Below are 22,420 nucleotides of genomic sequence, written 5' to 3' on the forward strand. Positions count from 1 at the left end.
TTCAGACATGTGCTTCATGGAAGTCGATAGGACTTCTCATGCCAGGAGAAGCAAAGTTGTGACAGAGCCCCCAGTGCTGCTCTGGGGAGAGGAGACCTGCCCCTGCCAAGGCAGTGGTCTGTTCCCAACTGACTCCCTGCTGCCCTTGCATGCCTGGGTAGAACAGCTCGCCTGCCTCTCCCACCTGCTCTGTCCCTGAGAGCAACAAGAGTGCAGGGGGAAAGGGGAGGTCAGTAAGTCCATCTGTCAGTCACCCTTGTCAGGTTCCCCTGGAGGGCCTTCCTCCAAAGCTCTCCTTGAGTGTGGGTCATGGGAAGCTGCTTAGTTGCCTAGGCTGTCCCACTGCCTTTTGAATGTGGGAATTGCACAAAGACTGTCATTCTGTGGGAGCAGGCACAAGCACCTGAAGCAACCACCATCTCAGCTACCATCCAAACTCTAAGCTCTCCTCCTGCATCAGACACCTAAGGCTGCTGGCAGCAGAGGCATGTGGAGTTCACAGCCCAGGACTGGTCACTGACATGCCTGCCCCAAGGACCCCAGCCTCTGAAGTTGTCCTGGCTGGCTGCTGAGCAGCTGCTCCAGAGTCACCTGTAGTGGGTTTGCAGTGTGGGGAGGTTCTAGTCTTGCAGACCCATCTGCTGTGCCCATGTGCTTGCCATGCAGTGAATGTCTGCGCTTGCTCTGCAGGTGAAGAAGCTGCAGTCCATCCTGAAGCCCATGATGCTGCGACGGCTGAAGGACGATGTAGAGAAGAATCTGGCACCCAAACAGGAGACCATCATTGAGGTGGAGCTGACCAATATCCAAAAGAAATACTACCGGGCCATCCTGGAGAAGAATTTCTCCTTCCTCTCCAAGGGTGCCAACCAGCACAATATGCCCAACCTCATCAATACCATGATGGAGCTGCGCAAGTGCTGCAATCACCCGTACCTCATCAATGGTGAGGGCTGTGCACAGGAGGGGTGTGGGGGGACATACAGGTATCACTGCAATATTTATTCTGTTCACTCTCAACAGAACTTGCCCAGCTGGGGAGCCAGCTCAGGCCTCATGCCATCTGCTGATGGTGCGGCAGTGATCTGCCCTGTTGCCTTCCTAGGCAGCCCAGCTCCCTGCAGGGGCCGCTTGCTGATAGGCGCCTCAGGGTCTCCTGAGGCTCACTGTGTTTGGGGGTGTTCTGACACAGGACCAGCGTCCCAACCTGACTTGTTCTGCCAAGAGCTGATGCGAGCCCTGAAGAAGTTTAGTGCCAGGAGTGGAGGGTCTGCAGGAGGTCTCTAGCCAGCCTCCCTAGCTCTGATTGCTTGGGTTCTGTTGCTCGTGTGGTCCCTTGCTGCTGCCCTAGGCAGCTGCACTGCCAGGCTCACCAAGAGCTCACATCCCTTTTCACCTGGCAGGGGCAGAGGAGAAGATCCTGGAAGACTTCCGTAAAACACACTGCCCAGAGGCACCAGACTTCCAGCTGCAGGCGATGATCCAGGCAGCTGGGAAGCTGGTGCTCATTGATAAGCTGCTTCCCAAGCTGATCGCTGGTGGGCACAAGGTGCTCATCTTCTCACAGATGGTGCGCTGCCTTGACATCCTGGAAGACTATCTCATCCAGAGACGGTTAGTACAGCTCCAGCATTCACCACGGCTCCTCCACACCACCTCCATGCACTGTACATAGAGTGGCAACAACACAGGGTGGGAATTTGGCCATTCCATGCCCACATACTGATGGATCCGAGTTACCATCTATTGCTGGTGGGTGTGGAGACCCCAGAGCTAAGCAGCTCAGACCTTTCATTCTGTGTAGTCCAGGGCTAGTCCTCAGAATGACCAGGTGGAAGTAGGTCCCTCTCTTGGTCCTGGTTCCCATGAGCCCCATATACATGCACCATGTGTGGGGTTGTGATGATCTTGTCATCATAAGAGGCACAACTTTTGGGAACAACCACAGTGCACACAGGCTGATGGGGCCTGGGCCTCCACCTGGGCACAGGTCCTGCCAGTAAATGCTGGCTGCCGGTGTGCCCACACAGCCTGGGGGAAGGAGCAGAAAGGGATTTGAAAGCCACAGCCTCTTTAGGCCCTGCTGTGATGCTGCTCTGACCTCTTCCTCTCTTGAGCAGGTACACCTATGAGCGCATTGATGGGCGGGTGCGTGGCAACCTGCGCCAGGCTGCCATCGACCGCTTCTGCAAGCCCGACTCGGATCGCTTTGTGTTTCTCCTGTGCACGCGGGCGGGCGGGCTGGGCATCAACCTGACCGCTGCTGACACCTGCATCATCTTCGATTCCGACTGGAACCCACAGAATGACCTGCAGGTAATGGGCTGGGTAGGGCCAGGCTGTCAGGAGGTCTTGAGGCACAGCTCCTATCACCGGTGTCGGGCAGGGAGAACAGGGCAGCAGCACCAGCTGTATTGGGCACGAGGTGCCGTGCCAGGAGAGCTGGCGGGCATGTGGGCAGAGGGAACAAGACATGGGGGAGATCGCAGTGTGTCTCTGAAAGCACAGATGGGTCACAGAGCAGGCACCACTGTGTCCATACCTGGTGTTGGAGTGGGTGCAGTGTTGTGTGCCACATCTGCAGAGAGCCAAGGCTCCAGCCTGAGCCCTGTGTCCTTGCCTGGGGGTACTGGGATTTCCCATTCCTGCTCCACAGCCGTGCAGGCTGTGCCAGAGCCCTGCCAGGTCAGCCACAGGCAGGGAGTGAGAGTGCTGCGGTGGGTGGGAGCTGACTGTGGGTGAGGTGGGTGAGTGTAGATGCTGGTGCAGGGTGCCACAAGCCCCACAGTCCCCATCTTGCTGGGCTCCAGTGCTGACACTGTGCCCTCTGCACTCACAGGCTCAAGCTCGTTGCCACCGGATCGGGCAAAGCAAGGCAGTGAAGGTCTATCGCCTCATCACCAGGAACTCCTACGAGCGGGAGATGTTCGACAAGGCCAGCCTGAAGCTGGGCCTGGATAAAGCTGTGCTGCAGGACATAAACCGCAAGGGCAGCACCAATGGGGTAGGTTGGCTGCTGGAGGGGGCCAGGTGGGAGCCACTGCAGGAAAGCTCTCCTCCTCTGCCTGCAAGTCACTGCCAGGTCAGAGCAGGGACTGGGCAGGCTTCGGGGAGGGAGAGCCCAGTCACACACATTCGCTCTGCTGCTCTTTGGCCTGCCAGGCTGTTCCTGCACTGCCATGGGGATAGGGGACACATGATGCTGTGTCTGGGGTGGCATGGACTGAAATTCCTGGCAGTCCCTCAGGAGGAGTTTTGAAGTGACCTCTTTGCATTAGCAGAAGCAAGTCTGGGTTGGCTTGGGGCCCTTTCTCTTGGAGCAGAGGGAGGAGCCTTCTGTTGTGCAGTGGTCATGGTTGCTGGCCAGGTTGGTGATGCCCCCGTGCTTTGGGCAGGTTCAGCAGCTCTCCAAGATGGAGGTGGAGGACCTGCTGCGGAAGGGCGCCTACGGCGCGCTCATGGATGAGGAGGACGAGGGGTCGAAGTTCTGTGAGGAAGACATTGATCAGATCCTCCAGCGCAGGACACAGACCATCACGATCCAGTCTGAAGGGAAGGGCTCCACATTTGCAAAGGTGTGCTGTGCTCCACTGGGAGGGAAGGGAGATTTCCCTTGGCGGGTGGAGGAACGGGAGCATGCAGGGCAGTAGTGGTTGGCCAACCTCCTGCCTGTGTGTGGAGACATGTCCACATGGAGGCCAAGCTCTGCTGTCCCCCTGTGCCCAGGAGTGAGACCTTGCTGGGGCACCAGAGCTGGTGTGGTCTCCTGTCTCTCTGGTGGTCAGCGGAGCATTGAAGAGGGGCCACCAGCCTGGTGGGTGATGGAAGGCTGCCTAGGAGAGTTCAGCTCTCCCTCTGAAGCTGGTTCGGGCTGGTGAGAAGGCAGAGCAGGGCCTGTGCTCCAGGTGCTGGGCAGTGTCCAGACGTGCTCTGTCCCCAGGCTGGAGGTGTGGATGGATGCAGAGCTGCTGTTGTGTCCCCGTCAGGGCGCTGCAGGGTGGAGGCCTTGCTGGAGGCTCCTGGCCATGGCAGCAGACCATGCCCCAGAGCTGTACTCTGCCCAGGACTGTTGTGGGCAGGGTGAGGCATCTCCTCAGGGAGGATGGATGAGTTCAAAGCCTGGGTGAGATACAGTCCTGAGCTGGGCTGATCTTCGTATTCATGGGCTGAGCTTATTTGATCTGGAGTCTTTCACCCTCCCTGCCCTTCCAGTCACTGATGCTGCCTCAGTGTGGTGCTTTGCTGAGCAGAAATGCAGGTGAGCTGCCAGTGATGTGGGAAGGAGCTGTGGTACCTTCAGCACAGCCCTTCTGCAGCACAGCCGGTCTCTGTCTCCAGCCTCACTCTTCTGCAGCCATGAGGTCTGGCTCTGCATGGGGACCCCAGGATGATGGCAGGATCCAGCTGCTGGGCTACATGATGCACAAAGCCAGGTGCTGCTGTGCCATGGAAGCTGAGTGCTGTGGGGCCTGACAAAACCGCCAGAGAGAGCCTGAGGAGCCAGCTCTGTGCTATGCTCTGGCTGGTGCCTGCTGGGGCCACTAAGGGCCATCTGTCCCTCCTCTTCCTGCACAACCCGGGCTCCATTTACAGTGGGTTGGGCAGGACTGCAGAACAGAGGAGTTCAGCTCCCTTAGGCGAGCAAAGAGCCCTCTGGCACATGTCAGCTTGGGGTGTAACATCCCACAGCAGAAAGAGTGTGCGCTCAGACAGGTGTGGGGGGGGATCTCTGTATGGGAGAAAGCACACCTGGATGGTGGTTTGCACCCTGTTCACTGCTCTTCTTTCCCTCCTAGGCCAGCTTCGTAGCATCAGGAAACAGAACTGACATTTCCTTAGATGACCCCAACTTCTGGCAGAAGTGGGCCAAGATAGCAGAGCTCGATACAGATGCCAAGAACGAAAAGGTAGGATGAAGTTTGTGGCCCATGTGCCCTACAACTGATCTGATACCATGTGGCCTGGCGTCCAAGTGGGAGCTGCATGCTTCCTCTGGGCTCCTGAAGGGGTTTGTGTTGAGCATCAAGAATTACTGCAATGGAAGACTGACCCATGAATGCTGGATAAAGCCCTGATTTATTTAGCCACGTGTTGGTCTGTGTCTCTCTGATATTACAGGGTGCTCAGTCTGTACTCCCAGCAATCCCGCCCTCTGCTTGAGACTGTTGACCAAATGCTCCTTGAGTTCTGTCAGCCTTGGGGCTGTGCCCATTCCCTGAGGAGCCTGTTCAGTGCCTGACCACCCTCTGGGGGAAGAGCGTTTTCCTGACACAGCTCCAGTCGTTCCTGTGGGTCCTGTCCCTGGTTACAGAGAGCAGAGATTGGAGCTGTCCCTCTGCTGCCTCTGCCTCAGGAGGCAGGAGGGGACAGATGGGGTCCCACCTCTCTGCTGGCCCTGCTGAGGTGACGGGCTCAGCTGCAGCTCAGGTCTCTCTCTCCAGCATCTCCATCAGGCACAGGGCACTGCCACTGGCTCCAGTGTGGCCCCAGGGAATTACACGTTATTACTGACTTGTGTGTCTTGCTCTCATGCTGTAGAGACGGTTTTAGACAGCAGCAGGAGGGAGGCCCTGCAGCTCTGCAGAGCTCACTGCTCAAGCAGGAGCAATGGGAGAGAGCGTGCGTGTGTGTGTGTGTGTCCTATGTGCCTGAAGTCCAGGCAGATTTACATGGCATTAATTCATTCAACAGGATGGGGTAAGGAGAGCGGACAGGTACATGATATTTAATTTCATATTGCTCCCTCCTGCACCTTGTTGGAAGCTGCCTTTCCTGTTCCGGCCCACCTGTCCCCCTGACACAGAGATTACACTGCCTTCAGCACAGCACTTGGCACAGGCAGTGCAGAGAGGGCTAGGAGTGACTCAGAGCTGAGTCAGCTGCTGGCTGTCAGCAGTTTGGACACAGAGGGACTGTCGTCAATCAGGCTGAATTTTGTGCTGGCCAGGAGTTGTCATTTGTGCAGGCAGAACTGCACACAGGTATCCTAGTGGGAAGGTGATGGTCAGCCACAGGACTGGCAAGCCAGAGGCTGAGCAGAGCCTGGGTGTGCAGAAGAGCACATATAAGCGTTTCTGCCTGTACCTAAGAACGTTCTCTGCTCTGTCTGTCACAGGAGAGCCTGGTCATTGACAGACCCCGAGTGCGGAAGCAAACCAAACACTACAATTCCTTCGAAGAGGATGAGCTGATGGAGTTCTCTGAGCTGGACAGTGACTCGGACGAGCGACCCACACGCTCACGGCGATTCAACGAGAAAACGCGGCGGTACCTGCGGGCTGAGTGCTTCCGTGTGGAGAAGAACCTGCTCATATTTGGGTGAGTCTCACCCTTGTGAGAGCACAGCCACAGCCTCCAGCTGCCCCAGTGCCCATGTGGGCCACTGGCTGCACCAGCCATTTCCTGTCTGTCCTGCTTGCAGTGTTCCCTCCTTCCAGCAGTGACCTCCCTGGTGGGACCTGGGCTCTAAGCAAATGTTTGGGATGGAAGGAGAGTTAGGAGGACAAAGCATGAGCTGGCAGTTGGCACTTCCAGAGTCTGCTCGTGCCTCTGCCCTGTTCAGTCCTGCAAATCTCTCTTCCTCTCTGCTCCTGTAATGTGTGGGCAAAACATCCCTATCCAGGGAAGCTGGCAGGGCTGTGCCCCCACAGGAGCTCCTGGAGAGAGGTGCCAGCAAGGTCTCTAATTGCACAGGAGTGTTTACTCTGTGTTCCTGCTGTTTCAGCTGGGGACGCTGGAAAGATATCCTGACCCATGGGCGGTTCAAGTGGCACCTGAATGAAAAGGACATGGAGATGATTTGTCGGGCCTTGCTGGTGTATTGCGTCAAACACTACAAGGGGGATGAGAAGATTAAGAGTTTTATCTGGGATCTCATCACGCCAACGAAGGACGGCCAGAACCAGGCTCTGCAGAATCACTCAGGTATTGCGTGTTCTCTCTGCCATTGCATCTGTACCCGTTGCCCTGTGCCAGCCCGCGGGACTGAGGCTGCAGACCTTAAAGCAGAGCTGACAGAAACAGTCTGCAAGTGTTTGTGCTTGAGCACTGCAATTCTCTCTGCACAGAGAAAGGGGCTTCCACGAAGCTGACCTCCACACTGACCCTCAGAGCCAGCTGTAGGGGCTGGCTGAGTCAGGGAGGCTGTTTTCTGGCTTTCAGTGCAGAGGGAGCCTTGTGGTGGGAGCAGAGCAGTGTTGCTAAGTCTCCTCTGGCCTGTGAATACTGTCGCGGTTCCCCTGCGCAGGGAGATGCTGGGCAGTGAGCTCGTGAGCACCAGTGACCATGTGAACACGTTGGGTGTGATAGGGATGAGGGTGCTGATTCCACTCAGAGCATGAACATGCCTCAGGCTGCTCCTCAGGGCCTCACAGGGCACAGCATGGACGTGATGCAGGACCCTGCCTGTGCCTCCGGGCAGCACGGGCAGTGGCACCAGGGAAAGCTGGTGGTGCAGCTGAGCATCCATCTCACACCAGTGTTGTGAGTTTGATCCCCATATGGGCCATTCACTTTAGAGTTGGACTCAATGATCCTTGTGGGTCCCTTCAAACTCAGAATATTCTGTGATTTTGTGACTTCCAGCTTTTGTTTCCCCTCATCATGGTGCTTGTCCCAGACTTACTGGTCTGCAGTGCCTGCCCTGATGGGTGGAGGTGCAGTGTTGGTTTGTGCCCCAGGTGATGCTGCCTTCTCTCCCTCTGTGTAGCAAGACCCTTGTCCTAGACCTGGTTGTGCTCTCTCTACTCAGAGGCAGTGTGTGTGAGGTTCATGTGTCACACCACATGTCAGATCTGTAATTGCATCTGTTGTCTAGAAGTGTCTGTATTCTGTTGTGTTGAAGTTCCCAGTGTATCCTCAGCTTCAGACAGGTCATCCAGAGGCTCCCCAGCCCTGCTTTCCCTCTGGCTCTGGCTCTGCCTCAGTGGTGGACACTGCAGATTGGCCTCCCCACCTGCGGCACAGTGGCTGCTCTCTGTAGGCTCCCCTGGGGCTGGGGCAGCCATAGAGCTCACCCTGCAAATGAGGCAGCCGTGGGGCCTTTGTCTTCATCTGTGAGCACAGAGTGGCTGCTGGCTCCCTGGCTCTGCAGAGGCTTGTGGTCTGGGACATGTGGTCACTGCCTGCTGTGCCAGAGGGCTCTGGCTGACCTTGCAGCACAGTGCCTGTGGCTCTCAGGACAGATGAGTGGGGCTGGGGGAGGCCACAGTGTCCCTCAGGGAGTCAGAGTCCAGCAGCCATATGCTGCTTGTTCTGTACTTGTGATCTGTGGCACAAGGTGAGTAGTGAGGGGGCTGGAACTCTCCAGACTGCTTTTGACATCAGGGAGCTGGGTTGAAATTTGGGACTTCTGTTCCCAAGTGGTAAAGCACAGGGAAGGCTGATCTGGAGTGGTGATGCTTCTGAGCACCAGGTGCATCTTCGTTGGTGCTTAAAACCCAACATCATCATTTCATTTTGCCTGGAAGTGTGCAGCTAGCTTTTGCAGTGTGAAGTCCAAGGATGTGGCCTTCGGTGGCTGCCTTAAGTTATTCCAGTCACCTCCTTCAATGGAGTCACTTTGACAGTGCTCCTTCCTGCTCTTGCCACACAACCCTGCCCTGAGAGCATCTGGGAGTGGGCTCGAGAGTCCTGTGGGGAGCAGAGCAAGAGTCAGAAACAAATTGACTGGTATGAGTGGGCTTGATTTAGATAATGCCAAGTAACAAACAAGCCATGGTTTCAGTGGAGGATTAGGATTGCTTTAGTGCAAGAGCACTGAATATTGACCAGCAAAGCGACCAGGAGCTTCTCCATCAACTCTTTAGAATGGCTTTTCCCACCTGTGAAACCTCTGGGCCAGAGGAGCAACAGCATCTCAGCCTGACGTCAGGAGCTGGAGGAGAGCAGAACAAGCAGAACACTGCAGTGCAGAGCAGTGCTTCTTCCTCAGTCAGGAAGTCCTCCAGCAGTAACTACTGTGGCTTCCCAGGCAGCCTCAGGTACCACTTGTGTCTGCAGAGAGCTGACCAGGCAGGTTGTGCTCCATCCCTGATGGGCAGAAAGCAGCAGCAACCTTCAGCCCTTGCTAGGGCATCTTGGAGCTCTTCTCAGTCCCACATCCATGTGATCACGAGGGGTGAGCACAGCACCCAGACAGTCTGACTCAGAGTTCTGCTCTGATCCAGCACCATCCTGCCTTTCATCCTGGAACAGGCCAAGTTCATCAGGCCAGTTTGGTGCTGGGGACAGTAGGCCTGGTGCCTACTGCAGGCTTCCAGCAGCCACCTGGGTCACAGCCCTTGTCCTGTCATGGAGCTGCAGACTTTATGCAGGAGTTGATGACATGGTGATGCTTTCTCTTCTTCACTGGTGTCACAAGACCAGACAGATGGGGTGGGACTGCTCAGGCATCCTTTCCCCTTCATGTCTGCAGTTCCTACCTCAAGAGCAGCTGCCCAGGGGAGCAGCTTATCCCTCTCTGAAGATTCCAAACAACACTGACCCCACAGGAGTTGTTTCCACATTCTGCTGTGGACTCACATCCTATTTCAAGGTTGAAACGTGTTTAATTTTCATCTCCAGCCACTGGATCTTGTTTTATCTTTGTCAGGCAGATGGGACCGCATTCCCTTTCCCGTTGGTACCTTAGCCCCCCTGCAGCAATCCAATTCCCCCCAGCCCTGCTCCAGATGCACAGTATAAGAAACAGCCCTTACAGGTCAGATCAGCAGATCTGCTGCTCTTTGATCATTTGTCCCAAATAACTGTCCCCATAGAGTGACCTTCAGAGGTGGCTGCAGTGCCTAAGTAAGTCTCCAAGTGCTGTGCCCAGGACCAAGGTCCCTTCTGTGCTTCATCCCTTCTGTGTGATATTTTTATACATTGAGGGGCCACGTTATCATTTGGGCTCAGCATTGCACTGAGAACGCACAGCAGTTCAGTTTCTGTGGTGATTCCCAAAGTTTTTCACAGGGATGGACTCTCCCATGCTCTGTGTTTGCCCCGTGCACTTCCCCTCCTTGGCTCTCCAGGCTGCAGCTGGGAGCTCTGCATGGGCTCTTCCAGCTCCCTGCTCTGCTGTCCCACTCCTCCCAGCACTGGTGGCAGTGCCAGGCCGTGCCTGTGGTGCTCACTGGATGCCACTCGCTGTTACAGGCTTGTCAGCACCCGTGCCCAGAGGCAGGAAGGGGAAGAAGACAAAGAGCCAAATGCTGCTTCCTGAGATAAAGAATGCCGACTGGCTCGCCACCTGCAACCCCGAGGTGGTGCTCCATGATGACAGCTACAAGAAGCACCTCAAACAGCACTGCAACAAGTGAGTCATAGAATCATGGAGTGGTTTGGGTTGGAAGGAGCCTTAAGGAACATCTTTTTACACTACCTGGCCAAGGGCAGGAATACCTTCCACTTCCCAGGCTGCTCCAAGCCCTGTCCTACCTGTACTTGAACACTTCCAGGGATGGGGCAGCCACAGCTTCTCTGGCAACCTGTGCCAGGGCCTCACTACCCTCTGAGTGAAGAATTTCTTCCTAACGTCTAATCTAAATCTAAATCTCTCCTCTTTTAGTTTAAAACCATTCCCCCTTGTGGGAGCCCACATGCTCATGGAGACAGTGGGCTAAGGGCCTTTAGTGTTGGGAGGGTGGGAGGGAGCTGTGAAGGGCTCACAGCCCACGCAGGATCACCGTGTTCCCACTGCTGGACCACCCTCAGATTCCCCTCCAGCTCGTGGCAGCCATGTCCTGAGCAGCGACCCTCCAGCCAGTGGGTCACAGGGCTGGGCAGTGTGGCATGGCACTGCATAGTTGCTGCCCATCCTGCTTAAAGGAAGTGGGTCCTTCCACGTGGGATAACATGGTGTCAAGCAGGTTCCGCTGGCCTTGCTGACCTCTCTGCCGCCCGGGACAGGGTTCTGCTGCGGGTGCGAATGCTCTACTACCTGAAGGCTGAAGTGCTGGGGGAGGCTGCGGATAAAGCCTTTGAGGGGACCCCCGCCAGGTAGGGACCTAATGGTGAACCCCCGCGGGCTTCTCGGGCTCGAGCACTGCCACGGGTATCTGACCCAGCCACATCTGGGCTCTCTACAGCTCCAGACGAATCAGACCTCAGGTCTTCCTCAGGCAGAAGTTCACCCTCAGGCAGCCACTCTGCCTGTACAGAGACTGCAGCCATGGCTGCTGAGGCAGCTCTGAGACTGTACCACCAGCCTGGGGGCAGTGGGGACTTGCAGGGACATCCTGCAGGAAAATGATTCTGTGTGCTGCTTGACAAATGGGCCCTTATCCAAAGTGGGCGTCCACAGAGACTGCTCCCAGTCTCAGGGCCAGGCCTCAGAGCAGAGTGTGCCCCATCACTGCGGCCTGCAGTCCCTCCCAGCACTGGGAACGGTGGGACCCACAGGCTCTGTAATGGCACTGAGCCTGCAGCCTGCCAGCTCCTGACCTTTCTGCAAAGACTCAGCTCTCAGTGCTCTCAGAGAAGTTTGATGTGCTGAGCTTAAAGCTTAATTTCCCCAAGTTGCTGCCTTCCCCAGCACAGCTCTATCAGCACCAGTCTGTGTGGGGAGACACCATTCTTTTGGGGTTGGTAGGTGTGAAATGTTTTACCCCTAGAGATGCTGTTCAGATCAGATGGGATCTTCAGTCCTCTGGTGTTGCTTGGGCGGGAGGGGAGAGACACTGCGGGCACCCACTGCCCTGGAGAAAGAGGAGCAGGAGGGCAGCAGGTTGTGGTGGAACCAAGGCTCCAGCTCTGACCCCAGGGAGATGTGTACCCATGTTATGGCAGGGCCCAGGCTAGTGTTCATTAGCTGTCCCCAAGCCAGCGAGCGGTGGCTCCTGCCTCCCCCTGTCCCTTCTGAGCAGTGCCCAGTGCCCCTCGGTGTCTGGTGAGGCTGGGAGAGGGGCGTTCATACCATGTCTGCCTCAGGGAGCTGGATGTGCTGCTGCCAGACATTGACTACGTAGAGATCCCAGTGGACTGGTGGAATGCCGAAGCCGATAAATCCCTGCTCATCGGTGTCTTCAAGCACGGTGTGTACCCAACTGTCTGGTGTGTGCTGGTATGTGAGGGAATGAGTACCTCTGGTACTGGAGGGGACGTCATGTCAGTGCAAGGGACAGAGCTGTGGCTGTGCTCCACAGCCACACAAGGCCAGGAGAGCTCTCTGCAGGTGCCAGCAGCATGTTCAGGCAGGGAACAGGCACCCTGCCGTGCCCAGGGTGGCCATGCTGGCTCTCATGGTAGACTCTAGTTTGCCAGGAGCAGTGTGCAGTTGCTGTGTGAGGGCGGGGAGAGAGGCACAGATCTTTTCTTGGCCTCTCATGGAGTCCCCATGCTGTTTCCAGGAGACACAGGGCTGTTTGCTGCAGCTGCACCCTTCGTGGAAGCTGTGCTGCTGCTGGGTGGGATGGGAAGGCTGACCTTTCCCTTTGCCTGCTGCCCAGGGGCTGCAGAGCTATTAGCAGCTTCTGAGAAAGTGTTGGGAATTTCTGGGGGTGAGAATTGCTCTCACAGCAGCACAGAGGGAGTGAGACCCAGGTGGGGAGCTGTGTCCCAGGAGTAGGAGGTTCTCGTGGACCAGGCTCAGGTCTTGCTCTGTGCTGTCTGTCTGTCCTGACCTAACCTGTGTGACAGGTTACGAGCGGTACAACGCCATGCGGGCGGACCCAGCGCTGTGTTTCCTGGAGAAGGTGGGCATGCCCGATGAGAAGCTGCTCTCTGCTGAGCAGGGCGTCAGCGACGGGGCACAGGATGCTGCCGAAAGGTGGGCAGGGGATGGAGCTGAGCTCTGGAGGCAGCCTGGCTCGCTCCTGGGGTAGTGCGGTGGGGTGAGCTGTGCACAGGGAGGTGGGAGGGAGCAGGCTGTGCTCCTGAGCACAGAGGGGAGGGCAGAAGGGGGCTGGTCCCCGGTATGAGGTGGAGGGATGGCATGAGGACCAATTCTTCACTTCTTGGTGCTGAGAATTGGCACAGCCACAGGGGCTGTGCTGCCACTACTAGGGACTGTTCGCTCTCTCACCCAGGGGCAGCATGGAAAAAGAAGAGAGCAGTGGAGAAAAGCTGGAGGGGCTGTCAAAACAGGAGGTGAGTGGGAGTCACAGTGTTAGATTCACATCTGAGGCTGCCCAGCCTGCCCTGCTGTGCAGGCTTGGCTCCATCAGCTCTGCCGTGGGGCAGTAGGGAGCTAGCATGGCTGGTCTGCCTTGTCTGTGCCCCATCCTGTGTGCATTCCCTCTGCTCCCTGGAACACAGCTTCTGCTGTGCCTCTCTGTGTCACCTGTGGACCTTGTGGGGAGCTGAGGAGAATTGAGGGCTGGGGGTGCCCAGGAGTGCTGGTTCTCACTCTTGGTTGGCTTCAAGAGCCATGTGGGGCCCTGGCAGAGGAGTCAGGGATGTCCCAAAAGAAATGGCCTTGGGGGAGAGGAAGAGCAGGGAATGAGGTAGCACCGGAGACTGCAGGGGTTGTTTGAAGAGTGGAGGCTGGTCACACTGCTTCTGTCCTGGGCCTTGGCACTACAGCCTTGTCACTGTGGTGATCCTTCCCTCCAGGCCCGAAATGGCCTCTCTGAGCTGTCACCTCTGATCCCATATGCTGAGCACAGCCAGCAGCTGCAGCCCAAGGGCACTGAACGCACAACCCTGCCCATCCCACCACCCTGCACCCTGCCAAGGACGGGTGGGCTGTGGGTGCAGGGGGTTCTGTGTGGGGTTGAGCCCTCTCTGATTGTTTCCTTTTGCAGGACATCGTGGCTGCTGGGGTGGGTGAAGCCAGTGAGAAGCGGGACGAGCCAGCGGCAGGTGAGGCCACGTCTCCTGTAGTGCGGCCCGTGGCTTCCCAGGGTTTGGCGTGGCACAGCCGAGCCTGAGTGCTACCCCAGGCACTGCTTGGTGGGAGGAGCACATTGCTGTGCTGGAGGGACATGCTGCTCTGTGTTAGTGGGTGAGGCAGCTCAACCTGGGCAGGGGCCCTCGTGTGCAGAGTCACAGGTGACCCAGGGATGGGCCCTGTGGCGGAGCAGCCAGGGTTCTGAGTGATTCCAGCCAAAGCTACCCAGGGTGACTGGATGCCATTAGCCTGCTCTCATCCATCCAGTTGCCTGCAGTGGGCAGGTCTCTGCAGTGGGCAGTGTTGGCACATGCCATGGGCTGGCTGGCCCCACTGCTGAGCAGGGAGCTGCAGTCTTCTCCCATGCATGGCCTGGCCTGGAGCTGTCATTCCTACCCTGATCTCAACCTCTGGACTCTCTTGGAAGGAAGCTAAGATGTGGTGAGGCTGTGAGCCAACAGGCCCAGGGATGGTCACATGGCCCCCTACTCATGAGTGTGATCCCTGATGTTCCCCATGGGAGGCAGAAGGTGGAAGGAAGCTCTTGGAGCTTGCCAGAGGATGTGGGAACCTGTGGCTTTGCATGTGTGCTAAATACTAATGTCCTTGTTGATGTTTGAAGCCCAGGATGGCTCCGACTCAGACAGATCCTGCTGGCCTGTCTCCTCTGCTCTCACGGCCAGACTGCGGCGACTCGTCACCGTCTACCAGCGCTGCAACCGCAAGGAGCTGCCTCCCCGTGCTGAGATGCTGGTGCCTGGTAACCATGGCTACTGGCTGCAGGATGAGATGTTCCGGAGAGCCTCTGAGATGGACTCGGTGAACAAAGAAATGCAGAAAAGGTAATGCAGCAGAGGAGCCTTTACAAAGCTGATTTAGGCCAATTCCTTGGCCCCCAGAACTGACCCAGGTAAATGTCACCAGAGCTGTGTGTGCAGCCAGCTGCCCAGGGCATGGAGTCACATGGGTCCTTGCTGGACAGGGAATGTGCTCTGAGTCATGGGAGCCTTACTGCTCCAGCAGCCAGCCCAGCCAGGGAGCAGCCTCCACTGCAAACTAGAGTTTGTGGGTGGCAGGTGGTGATACTGAAAGGAGGTGAGGGGACAGCTCTTCAGGGTCAAATCCAGTGTCTGCTGGGCCAGGGGTCAGCCTCAGCAGAGAAGAGTTGTGTCCTTGGGACACACTGTGGATGAGGGTGACAGATGAGCACTGTTGCAGCCCATGAGTAGTGCATTTCCAACCCCTGTGGCTCTCACACCACTCACTTTTCCTCCTGCTCAGGAGCCCAGTGGTGACATATCCTGGTTGTGCTGTGTTCCCCTTTCATTTGTGTCCCAGTAAGTGGGAGAGTGGTGGGACTATTTTGGCACCCTGAGTGGCTCTCTGCAGCCATGGGAGGCTGTGCGCAGGGTGATGCTGCTGCTGTCTCTGTCAGTCTCCCGTGCCACCCTGGGACTGGGGCTCTCTGTGGTCACCAGCCCTCAATGGTTTTTCCTCCTGTGAACCTGTCCCAGCAGCAGAACCCCATGTAACCACATGGTATGTGTACTGCCTTGTGCTCCATTCTTGGCCTCCTTGTGTAGAAGCTGCTCAAGCCCACCTTCCCTTTCCTCTTTCTCTGGACTTCTTCCAGTCATACCATCCCCTTTTCGAGGTGGGGGCTTGAGTGGTTGTGCTGTGGACATCACAGCAGCCTGGTATCTCCTGCTCCTTAATTCTCTGGGCTTTTTGTAGGGGAGATCTCCTTAAAGGAGTTTTCTGCCAGCCTTTAATTTGAGGCCTTTTTATAAATTCACCATTGGGCTCTTTGACTTGGATCATTAATATATTTATTAACTTTCTTCTTGTTATTCTCAATTTTGAAATGGAACATGACTGCAGGCCCTGGGAACAGTGCTGGCCCAGGTGTACTTCAGGCAGTTGGAGAGTGCTGTGGGTGCTGTCACCCTGTCTACTTTCCCTTGACATGTCTCAGCTGCTTGCTGATACTGGCTCAGAGCTGCAATTCAGAGGAGCTGAGATTTGACTGGAAGTTTTCTTCAGGCCTCAGTGCTCCCCTTTTTCTGCCCTTGCCCTGCTGTGTGCACCCAGATCTGTTCTCTCGGGCTGTTTCTCTGGGCTCTGCCTGGGCTGTATTTGCCCAGGACACTTCACCATCTCTGTCCTTTGAGTGGTCCCCACAAGGTGGAAGCTCAGAGGGTCCAAGCCAACATGAAAGTTGTGTTCTAAGAGCGCTGTAACTGAACTCCTCCATCACCCCTGCCACTCTCCTTTGGTGGGGAGGGGGTGACACCCAGGAGTCCACAGGAGTCAGTAAGGTGGATGGTGTTTGTTACTGGGTTTGTTACTGGGACCTTTACAGCAGCAAGCCCCAGTCCCAGTTTCCCTCTGCAAGAGGCTGGATGAGAACTGTGTCTGCATATCCTTCCTGTGTAATTCTTGGTACGGAGAACTGACCTTTCTGTGGGGGTGAAACAGCTTGATGTGGCAGGAAGGGAGTAGATGGGGGATAGGTTTGTGCCTCCACAGAAGCTGCTGGAGCCTGCACCCTGTTGGCAGCATAGCCCAGAGCTGCACTCAGGGGTTTATTAGAACAGCCAAGAAGGTTTGAAAAAATGAGCTGAGAGCCAGAGGGCCCGTGGCCTCTGCTCCTCCTCCCTGTGCACCAGAGGGCAGAGTGTCTTGGGCTGTGGTGGTCTCCCTAGTGTGCTGCTCCTGACACCTCCCTCAAAACTGTTGGTCAGTTACTAGGCAGTGCTCTCTGAGCCTCTCTGCCTGGTGCCTTGCCTGCTCTGGGCCCAGAACATGTCTCAGTGGTGTTCCCGTCTCCTCCCTGCTCCACAGGTGGACCAGGAGGGAGCAGGCAGATTTCTACCGCACTGTCTCCTCCTTTGGGGTTATCTATGACCAAGAGAAAAAGGTCTTTGACTGGGCCCAGTTCCGAGCCATCTCTCGACTGGAGAAGAAGACGGATGAGAGCCTGGAGAAGTACTTCTACAGCTTTGTGGCCATGTGCAAGAATGTCTGTGGTCTCCCTCTGTGGAAAGAGGATGGTGAGTGGAAATTGCATGGCCTATGGAGGGGTAATAGTAGGTCCATGTAGAAGGGATCCCACTGCTCTCATGCAGCAGGAGAGCAAGGGAGGAGTTTCAGAGACAGTTGGAAGCAGCGAGATGCCAGGCAGGCCGTGGGCTTGCAGCAGTCCTGCATTTCTGGCTGCCTTGTCTCCGCCATTTAGTGCCTCCCCAGCACAGTGGGAGAGTAGAGCAGCCCCATGGACTGCAGCCCTTGCTCTCACAGGTCTCTTGGAGTTCTCACAGGAAATCACAACCAATTTTATCCAAGACAGCAACCTCTGTATTTGAGAGACAAGTAGAGAAGCAGCACACGCAAAGCACAGTTCCTTGCTGGAGCTGGGGGTTGTTTGGGTGAGCTGGATTGTTGCTCATTGAGCATCTGTCTGCTGCCATTGTACAGAGTCGACTCCATATATGCCTGCGCTGACTGTGGAGCTCTGCTGCAGGGTAAATGGAGCCTGGATCTGCTGCAGGAGGCTCAGGAAGCCTGGCCAACACCAAGGGCATCCGCTTTCTTTGAATACTCTGCAGAGGTCTGCATTGGCACCAGACAGGACATGACAGATGAAAAGCTGCTTGGAGGCTATTTAAGCACAAAGTGATTTGTTTCCAACAGCAGCAGAATACATTTGCCTCAGATCTGTCGTGGAGTCTGGTCTTAGGCACAGTTCCTTGTGTGTGTGTGTTGTGCCTTAGGTAGGTGTCCCTCATCAGAAGAGCTGCACGAGCTGCCCTTCCCTGACAATGGGCTGAACGGCTGCTGGAGGCTCAGAGCGCCAGGAGCTGCTCCACCTGCAAGTGCAGGCAGCTCCAGCACTGCTGGTGATGATGGAGCAGAGCTCAGACAAGACTCTGAAATCCTCTGCAGCTGGTGCCGCTCTTGATCCAGCTGCTCAAGTCAGGGGGTCTTACTCCCCGTGTCCATTTGGTGGGATATGACTGGAAGGTACTGAGACTGGAAGAAGAGGCCTTAACAGTGGCTACAAGCACTGGCCCCACCTCACCTGCAGTCTGAGAAAGGGTTAAAACTCAGCTTGCTCATCAGTGCCTCTGAGGAACTCCTGCCAACCCAAATAATGTGTCCTTGGCTTTGCTGTCCCTGCTGTAGGTCCTCCAGACCCTGACATCTACGTGGAGCCCATCACGGAGGAGCGTGCTGCCAGGACCCTGTACCGCATCGAGCTGCTGCGGAAGGTGCGCGAGCAGGTGCTCAAGTGCCCCCAGCTCCACGAGCGCCTCAAGCTGTGCCGGCCCAGCCTCTACCTGCCCGTGTGGTGGGAGTGTGGCAAACACGACCGGGACCTGCTGATCGGCACCGCCAAGCACGGCCTGAACCGCACTGACTACTACATCATGAATGACCCCCAGCTGTCTTTTTTAGATGCATACAGAAACTATGCCCAGCATAAAAGAACGGGGCTCCCAGGCCCAGAAACCCTGTGCTGCCTTTACCAGTCTAACTCCAAACTCTACAGTTCCCCCCTGTACAGCCAGATGGACCAGACCTGTGAAACCCTGGAGAATGAAGCTGAGAGTCAGATCAAGCTAGAAACCGTGGGCAGCACCATGTCCCAGGCTGGGGGCAGCCCAGCGGATGCAAACTGTGAAACATTCATGTCCGAAGTCCGGGACATCATTTCCAGTACCTACGATGAGAGCTCGCTGCCAGACTCATTGGTGTGCATGATGTACGATGAGAAGGCCTGTCCCAGCGAGCAGAGCTCCCTCGCCAGGGACAGCCCGAACTGCACAGATGTTGGAAGCAGCGTTGCCAAACTCTCCGAGGGCAAGCTGGAGGGGGATGAGGATCCATCCAGCTGCGATGCAGATGCCATGAGAGAGGCTCCCTTCCTAGAGGGTTTGCAGGTGTGCTCTGACCGAATGGACAGTCAGAATGAGGAAGCTGAGCCTTCACCTTCTACCCCTGGGAGCAACCCTTCACAGAGTGCTGCAGCCAAGCTCGGTAAAGGCTTGGAACAGAAAGGAGCACTTGCCAGCCCGGCAGCAGGGCTGCCTGAGCACGGCACCATGGAAAGGGTCCTAAGTGTGGGGCTCTACAGTCCCAGTCTCCATAACTATGAACTAAAGGTTCCTCCTGAGCAGAGGTTCATCAGTCTGCTGCAGGAGAAAGGAATGGAGGCAAAGTCAGGGCCAAGTCAGAGCCACAGCGAGGAAGATGAAGAGGAAGAAGAGGATGATGATAACTCTGAAACAGCAGCAGATACGGTGGAAGGCTTGAATGGTCCCAGGATCAGGGCTGATTGTGGCCCTGAGGCTCATGAACTGGGGGGTGAGGAGCAGAGCTCAGGTCTCCCCACACCCGAGGGCACTTGCCCAGAAGACGTGAATGGCGAGAGGGAGTCCCTGGGGCTGGGGGAGCCCAGCGCAGAGGGCAGGGAGGACTGTGGCTCGAGTGAGGAGAGCACCCGTCAGCACTCACCGGGCCAGGCTCAGAGCCAGCTCTTCAGCTTGCCCACACCTCTGCCTCAGGGGGGGCCTCAGGGGACAGAACCCCCCTGTGTCAGGGGGGAACCCTTGCGCCGAGCCGCTGAGGGGCAGACAGGCTGCACAGAGGCCCCGCACCCCGAGCCTCAGGGCATAAAGCAAGAAAAGTGTGACAACAGAGATGATGGGGAGAAAGCCAGCAGCAACCAGAGCCAAGGTATGGTCCTGAGAGCTCCCTCAGGTTACACTCACCTCTGGCTGGGGTGGGAGGGACCTGCTGTCCTCCCTGCAGAGCCAAACCTTGGGGCTGGCCAGCCCGTGGAGTGGCGTCCCATCTGTAGGAGCTGAGGTCCCTTTAGCTGCTGCAACTGGGGGCAAAAAGTGTTGGGGGCTGCATTTGCCAGCCGGGCTGTTCTCCACTCTGAGCTCCAGTAGCCCTTCTGCTAAGAGCATGCCATGGAATGCAGGATGCCTTTCCCTTTCTGGCACAGGCACTGCCTGTTGATCAGCTCCCTTTGGAAAAGTATATGCCCTCCTTCTTGCCCGCCTGGGAATGGTCGGGGATGGGGGGCTACTGCAATTCAAGCCCCCCAAACACAGCTCAAGGGAGTGATGGTCCTTCCTGAGCAGCTTGGGCTGCCTGCCCTGATCCAAGTCTGCTGCTTCTCTTGGGGACTTGTTTGGGACCTTTGTGGAGGCAGCTGGGCTCTGGGGTGGGAACATGTGAGGTGATGCTCCCTGCCTCTAGACAGGGAGAAAGGCAGGGTGATGGTGGGCTCTATTCTCCCTTGCTTTTTAGATGGTGCAGAGAAGTACTTGGAGGAAGAGAACAAGAATTCTGCTTCTGTCCTGCCCGGGGAGATTGATGATCTTCAGGATGCCCGGGCACCAACCATTGCCCAGCTGCTGCAGGAGAAGACGCTTTACTCCTTCTCTGAGTGGCCTAAGGTGAGGTTAAAATGAACACAGTTTGTATCAAAGTGTTCCTGCATAGCCCTGGCCAGCAGTGGCTCACATAGCTCCAGCTCTGCCTCCTGCTCTTCTGCACACCCCATGGAGGCTCAGGCCAAGGTGGTCTTCCCAAGCACCCGTGCCATGGAGATGCTTGCCCCCAAAACAGTTCCCTGCCGTGCTGAGATCACCTGGGCTGGGCTCGACTTTAATCCTGAGCTGTCATACGTGCGTCAGTCATTCCAGTTTCAGCTTGTCACTGTCCATTTCTGTTTGCAGGACCGTGTGATCATCAACCGCATTGACAACATCTGCCATGCCATCCTGAAGGGCAAGTGGCCTTCTTCCAGCCAGCAGTTTGAGGCACAGAGCCTGGTGACAGCCCCAGCCATGGCCAGCAGCGCTGGCAGCAGGAGCAGCTTTGCCGAGTCAGAAGCCCCCGATCCCAGCTTCAATAACGGGGTGTTAATGTCACGGGTACAAAAGGTGAGGGGGGCCCTGAGGCAGTGACAGGCTCATGACTCTGGGGTGAGACGTTGCCCAGAAGTACTCAGGAGTTTCCCAAGTGGGGCCCCTTGGTGGCCAGTTGAGGTGCATAACCCATGGCTTTAGCCACTTGGTCCCCTGCTGATAGCTCCTGGTGAGCTCCCTGTGCTCTCAGCCCCCTGCTGCCCTCCTTGGAAGGCAGCTGTTGTTGGCAGCTCCACAGCTTCTGCGGCTCTAGAGGTGCTTCCAGAGTCAGCGCTGGAGCACCTGACATGGTCAGAGGGAAAAGCGGACAGCCCCCTGGTAACCCAAAGGAAGGGTTCAAGGAGCACTGCCCTTTCAAGTCCCCAAGTCCCAGTGCCTCTGTCCCCAACAGTCACGTGGGACAGACAAACTGCTGGCCTGGGGCCCCAGCAGCTGGCAGAGCAGCCGTGATTATAAACACCTTGGGAGATCTGAGTGTGTGCGAGGGTGCTCCTGCGCCATCCCCACACAGGGAAAGAGATGTGATATGCCCAAGGAAAGGGCATCCCTCAGGGCTTCTTGGAGGGCCAGGGCAGCCTGACCATTAGCTCAGTGCTGGTGAGAGGAGCTGTACCTGGGCAGGGCAGGAGCAGCTGTAACCCTCTGTGGCTTTGGTACACACAGGAAGGTTTCCTGAGCCCTGCCTTTGCAAAAGACGAGCGGAAGCACAGGAGACCCTATGAATTCGAGATGGAGAGAGATGCCAAACAGAGGAGCCTGGAGCAGCTGGCAGCAGCCCATGTCCATCCACCCATTGTGCTGAATGGCTGGCGAGAGGCAGCGGTGGATTTGTCCAGAGCCTCTGATGGGTCCCCGGGGAACTCCTCTCCTTTCCCCCTGAACACAAACATGCCCAAATTGGGGACCGTGAATGCCCTCCAGAGCTCCCTGGGCATGGACTTGTCTGGCATCCTACAGGCAGGGTTAATCCATCCTGTCACTGGACAGATTGTAAACGGCAGCCTCCGAAGAGACGATGCTGCCATGAGAAGGAGACGGGGCAGGAGGAAAAATGTTGAAGGGATGGACCTCATCTTCTTGAAGGAGAGGCCTCTTCCAAACAGGCTGCAGGTGGGTTGATGCTCCCTCCTTTCACACGGACCCCATGGAGTCAGCACAGTTTGTTTCATGGCCCAGCTCTCCCCTCCAAGCTCTGCTGCCCGTGACACTGCGCAGCTTCCTCCAAGACAGCTTCGTTTGTGCAGGACCAGGCAGAGCAGATACTAAAGGGAGGAAGGGAAGTTATCCCTCTGGTTTACAGCACTCTGGAGTGTTTGAATCCTGCTAAGCATAATCAAAAGCAGCTGACCCACCTCAGGGAATATTTATGTTTAGGGAAGATGAGAAAGACAAGATCCTACTGCACCTTTTCTCCTTCTAACGTGGGATCCACTCAAAGAATGGAGCAAGACCAGCGCCCCTAGACCACTTTTAGGAGTGATCTGAGGGGAAGTTGCTCTTCCTGGTGATTAGAGTGTTTCCATGTGAGTTCAGAAGCATCTCCCAGCACTCTGCCCTCCCTACCACCAGTGCTGGCGACGGAGTGGAAATGTAATTTGGTGGTGGGTGGTGGTTTAAGGAAGAGGCGGTGGGAGTGTATGGATTAATCTGTGTGATGGGAGCAGAT

General features: G+C 56.5%; 1 protein-coding gene across 13 annotated transcripts in view; it reads left to right on the forward strand.

Annotated features, from left to right (window-relative positions):
• Positions 1-22,420, forward strand: part of CHD6 (chromodomain helicase DNA binding protein 6) — a 92,043-nt gene that overhangs the window by 60,782 nt on the left and 8,841 nt on the right. For all 13 annotated transcript variants that reach the window (XR_011156137.1, XM_069034495.1, XM_069034502.1 and 10 more), the window contains 20 exons: positions 691-946; positions 1,404-1,614; positions 2,121-2,316; positions 2,840-3,004; positions 3,396-3,575; positions 4,797-4,907; positions 6,116-6,318; positions 6,725-6,924; positions 10,138-10,297; positions 10,891-10,980; positions 11,911-12,014; positions 12,619-12,748; positions 13,008-13,068; positions 13,725-13,782; positions 14,433-14,652; positions 16,655-16,863; positions 17,996-19,549; positions 20,132-20,280; positions 20,563-20,769; positions 21,418-21,864. Coding sequence is in view for 12 of the 13 variants with exons in the window: in XM_069034495.1 (XP_068890596.1) it covers positions 691-946; positions 1,404-1,614; positions 2,121-2,316; positions 2,840-3,004; positions 3,396-3,575; positions 4,797-4,907; positions 6,116-6,318; positions 6,725-6,924; positions 10,138-10,297; positions 10,891-10,980; positions 11,911-12,014; positions 12,619-12,748; positions 13,008-13,068; positions 13,725-13,782; positions 14,433-14,652; positions 16,655-16,863; positions 17,996-19,549; positions 20,132-20,280; positions 20,563-20,769; positions 21,418-21,864 (4,911 nt within the window). In the remaining variant the exon portion in view is untranslated. The remainder of the gene's footprint in view (positions 1-690; positions 947-1,403; positions 1,615-2,120; positions 2,317-2,839; positions 3,005-3,395; positions 3,576-4,796; positions 4,908-6,115; positions 6,319-6,724; positions 6,925-10,137; positions 10,298-10,890; positions 10,981-11,910; positions 12,015-12,618; positions 12,749-13,007; positions 13,069-13,724; positions 13,783-14,432; positions 14,653-16,654; positions 16,864-17,995; positions 19,550-20,131; positions 20,281-20,562; positions 20,770-21,417; positions 21,865-22,420) is intronic.

This window comes from Aphelocoma coerulescens, chromosome 20 (assembly GCF_041296385.1).
Source record: "Aphelocoma coerulescens isolate FSJ_1873_10779 chromosome 20, UR_Acoe_1.0, whole genome shotgun sequence".
Classification (NCBI taxonomy): Eukaryota; Metazoa; Chordata; class Aves; order Passeriformes; family Corvidae; genus Aphelocoma; species Aphelocoma coerulescens.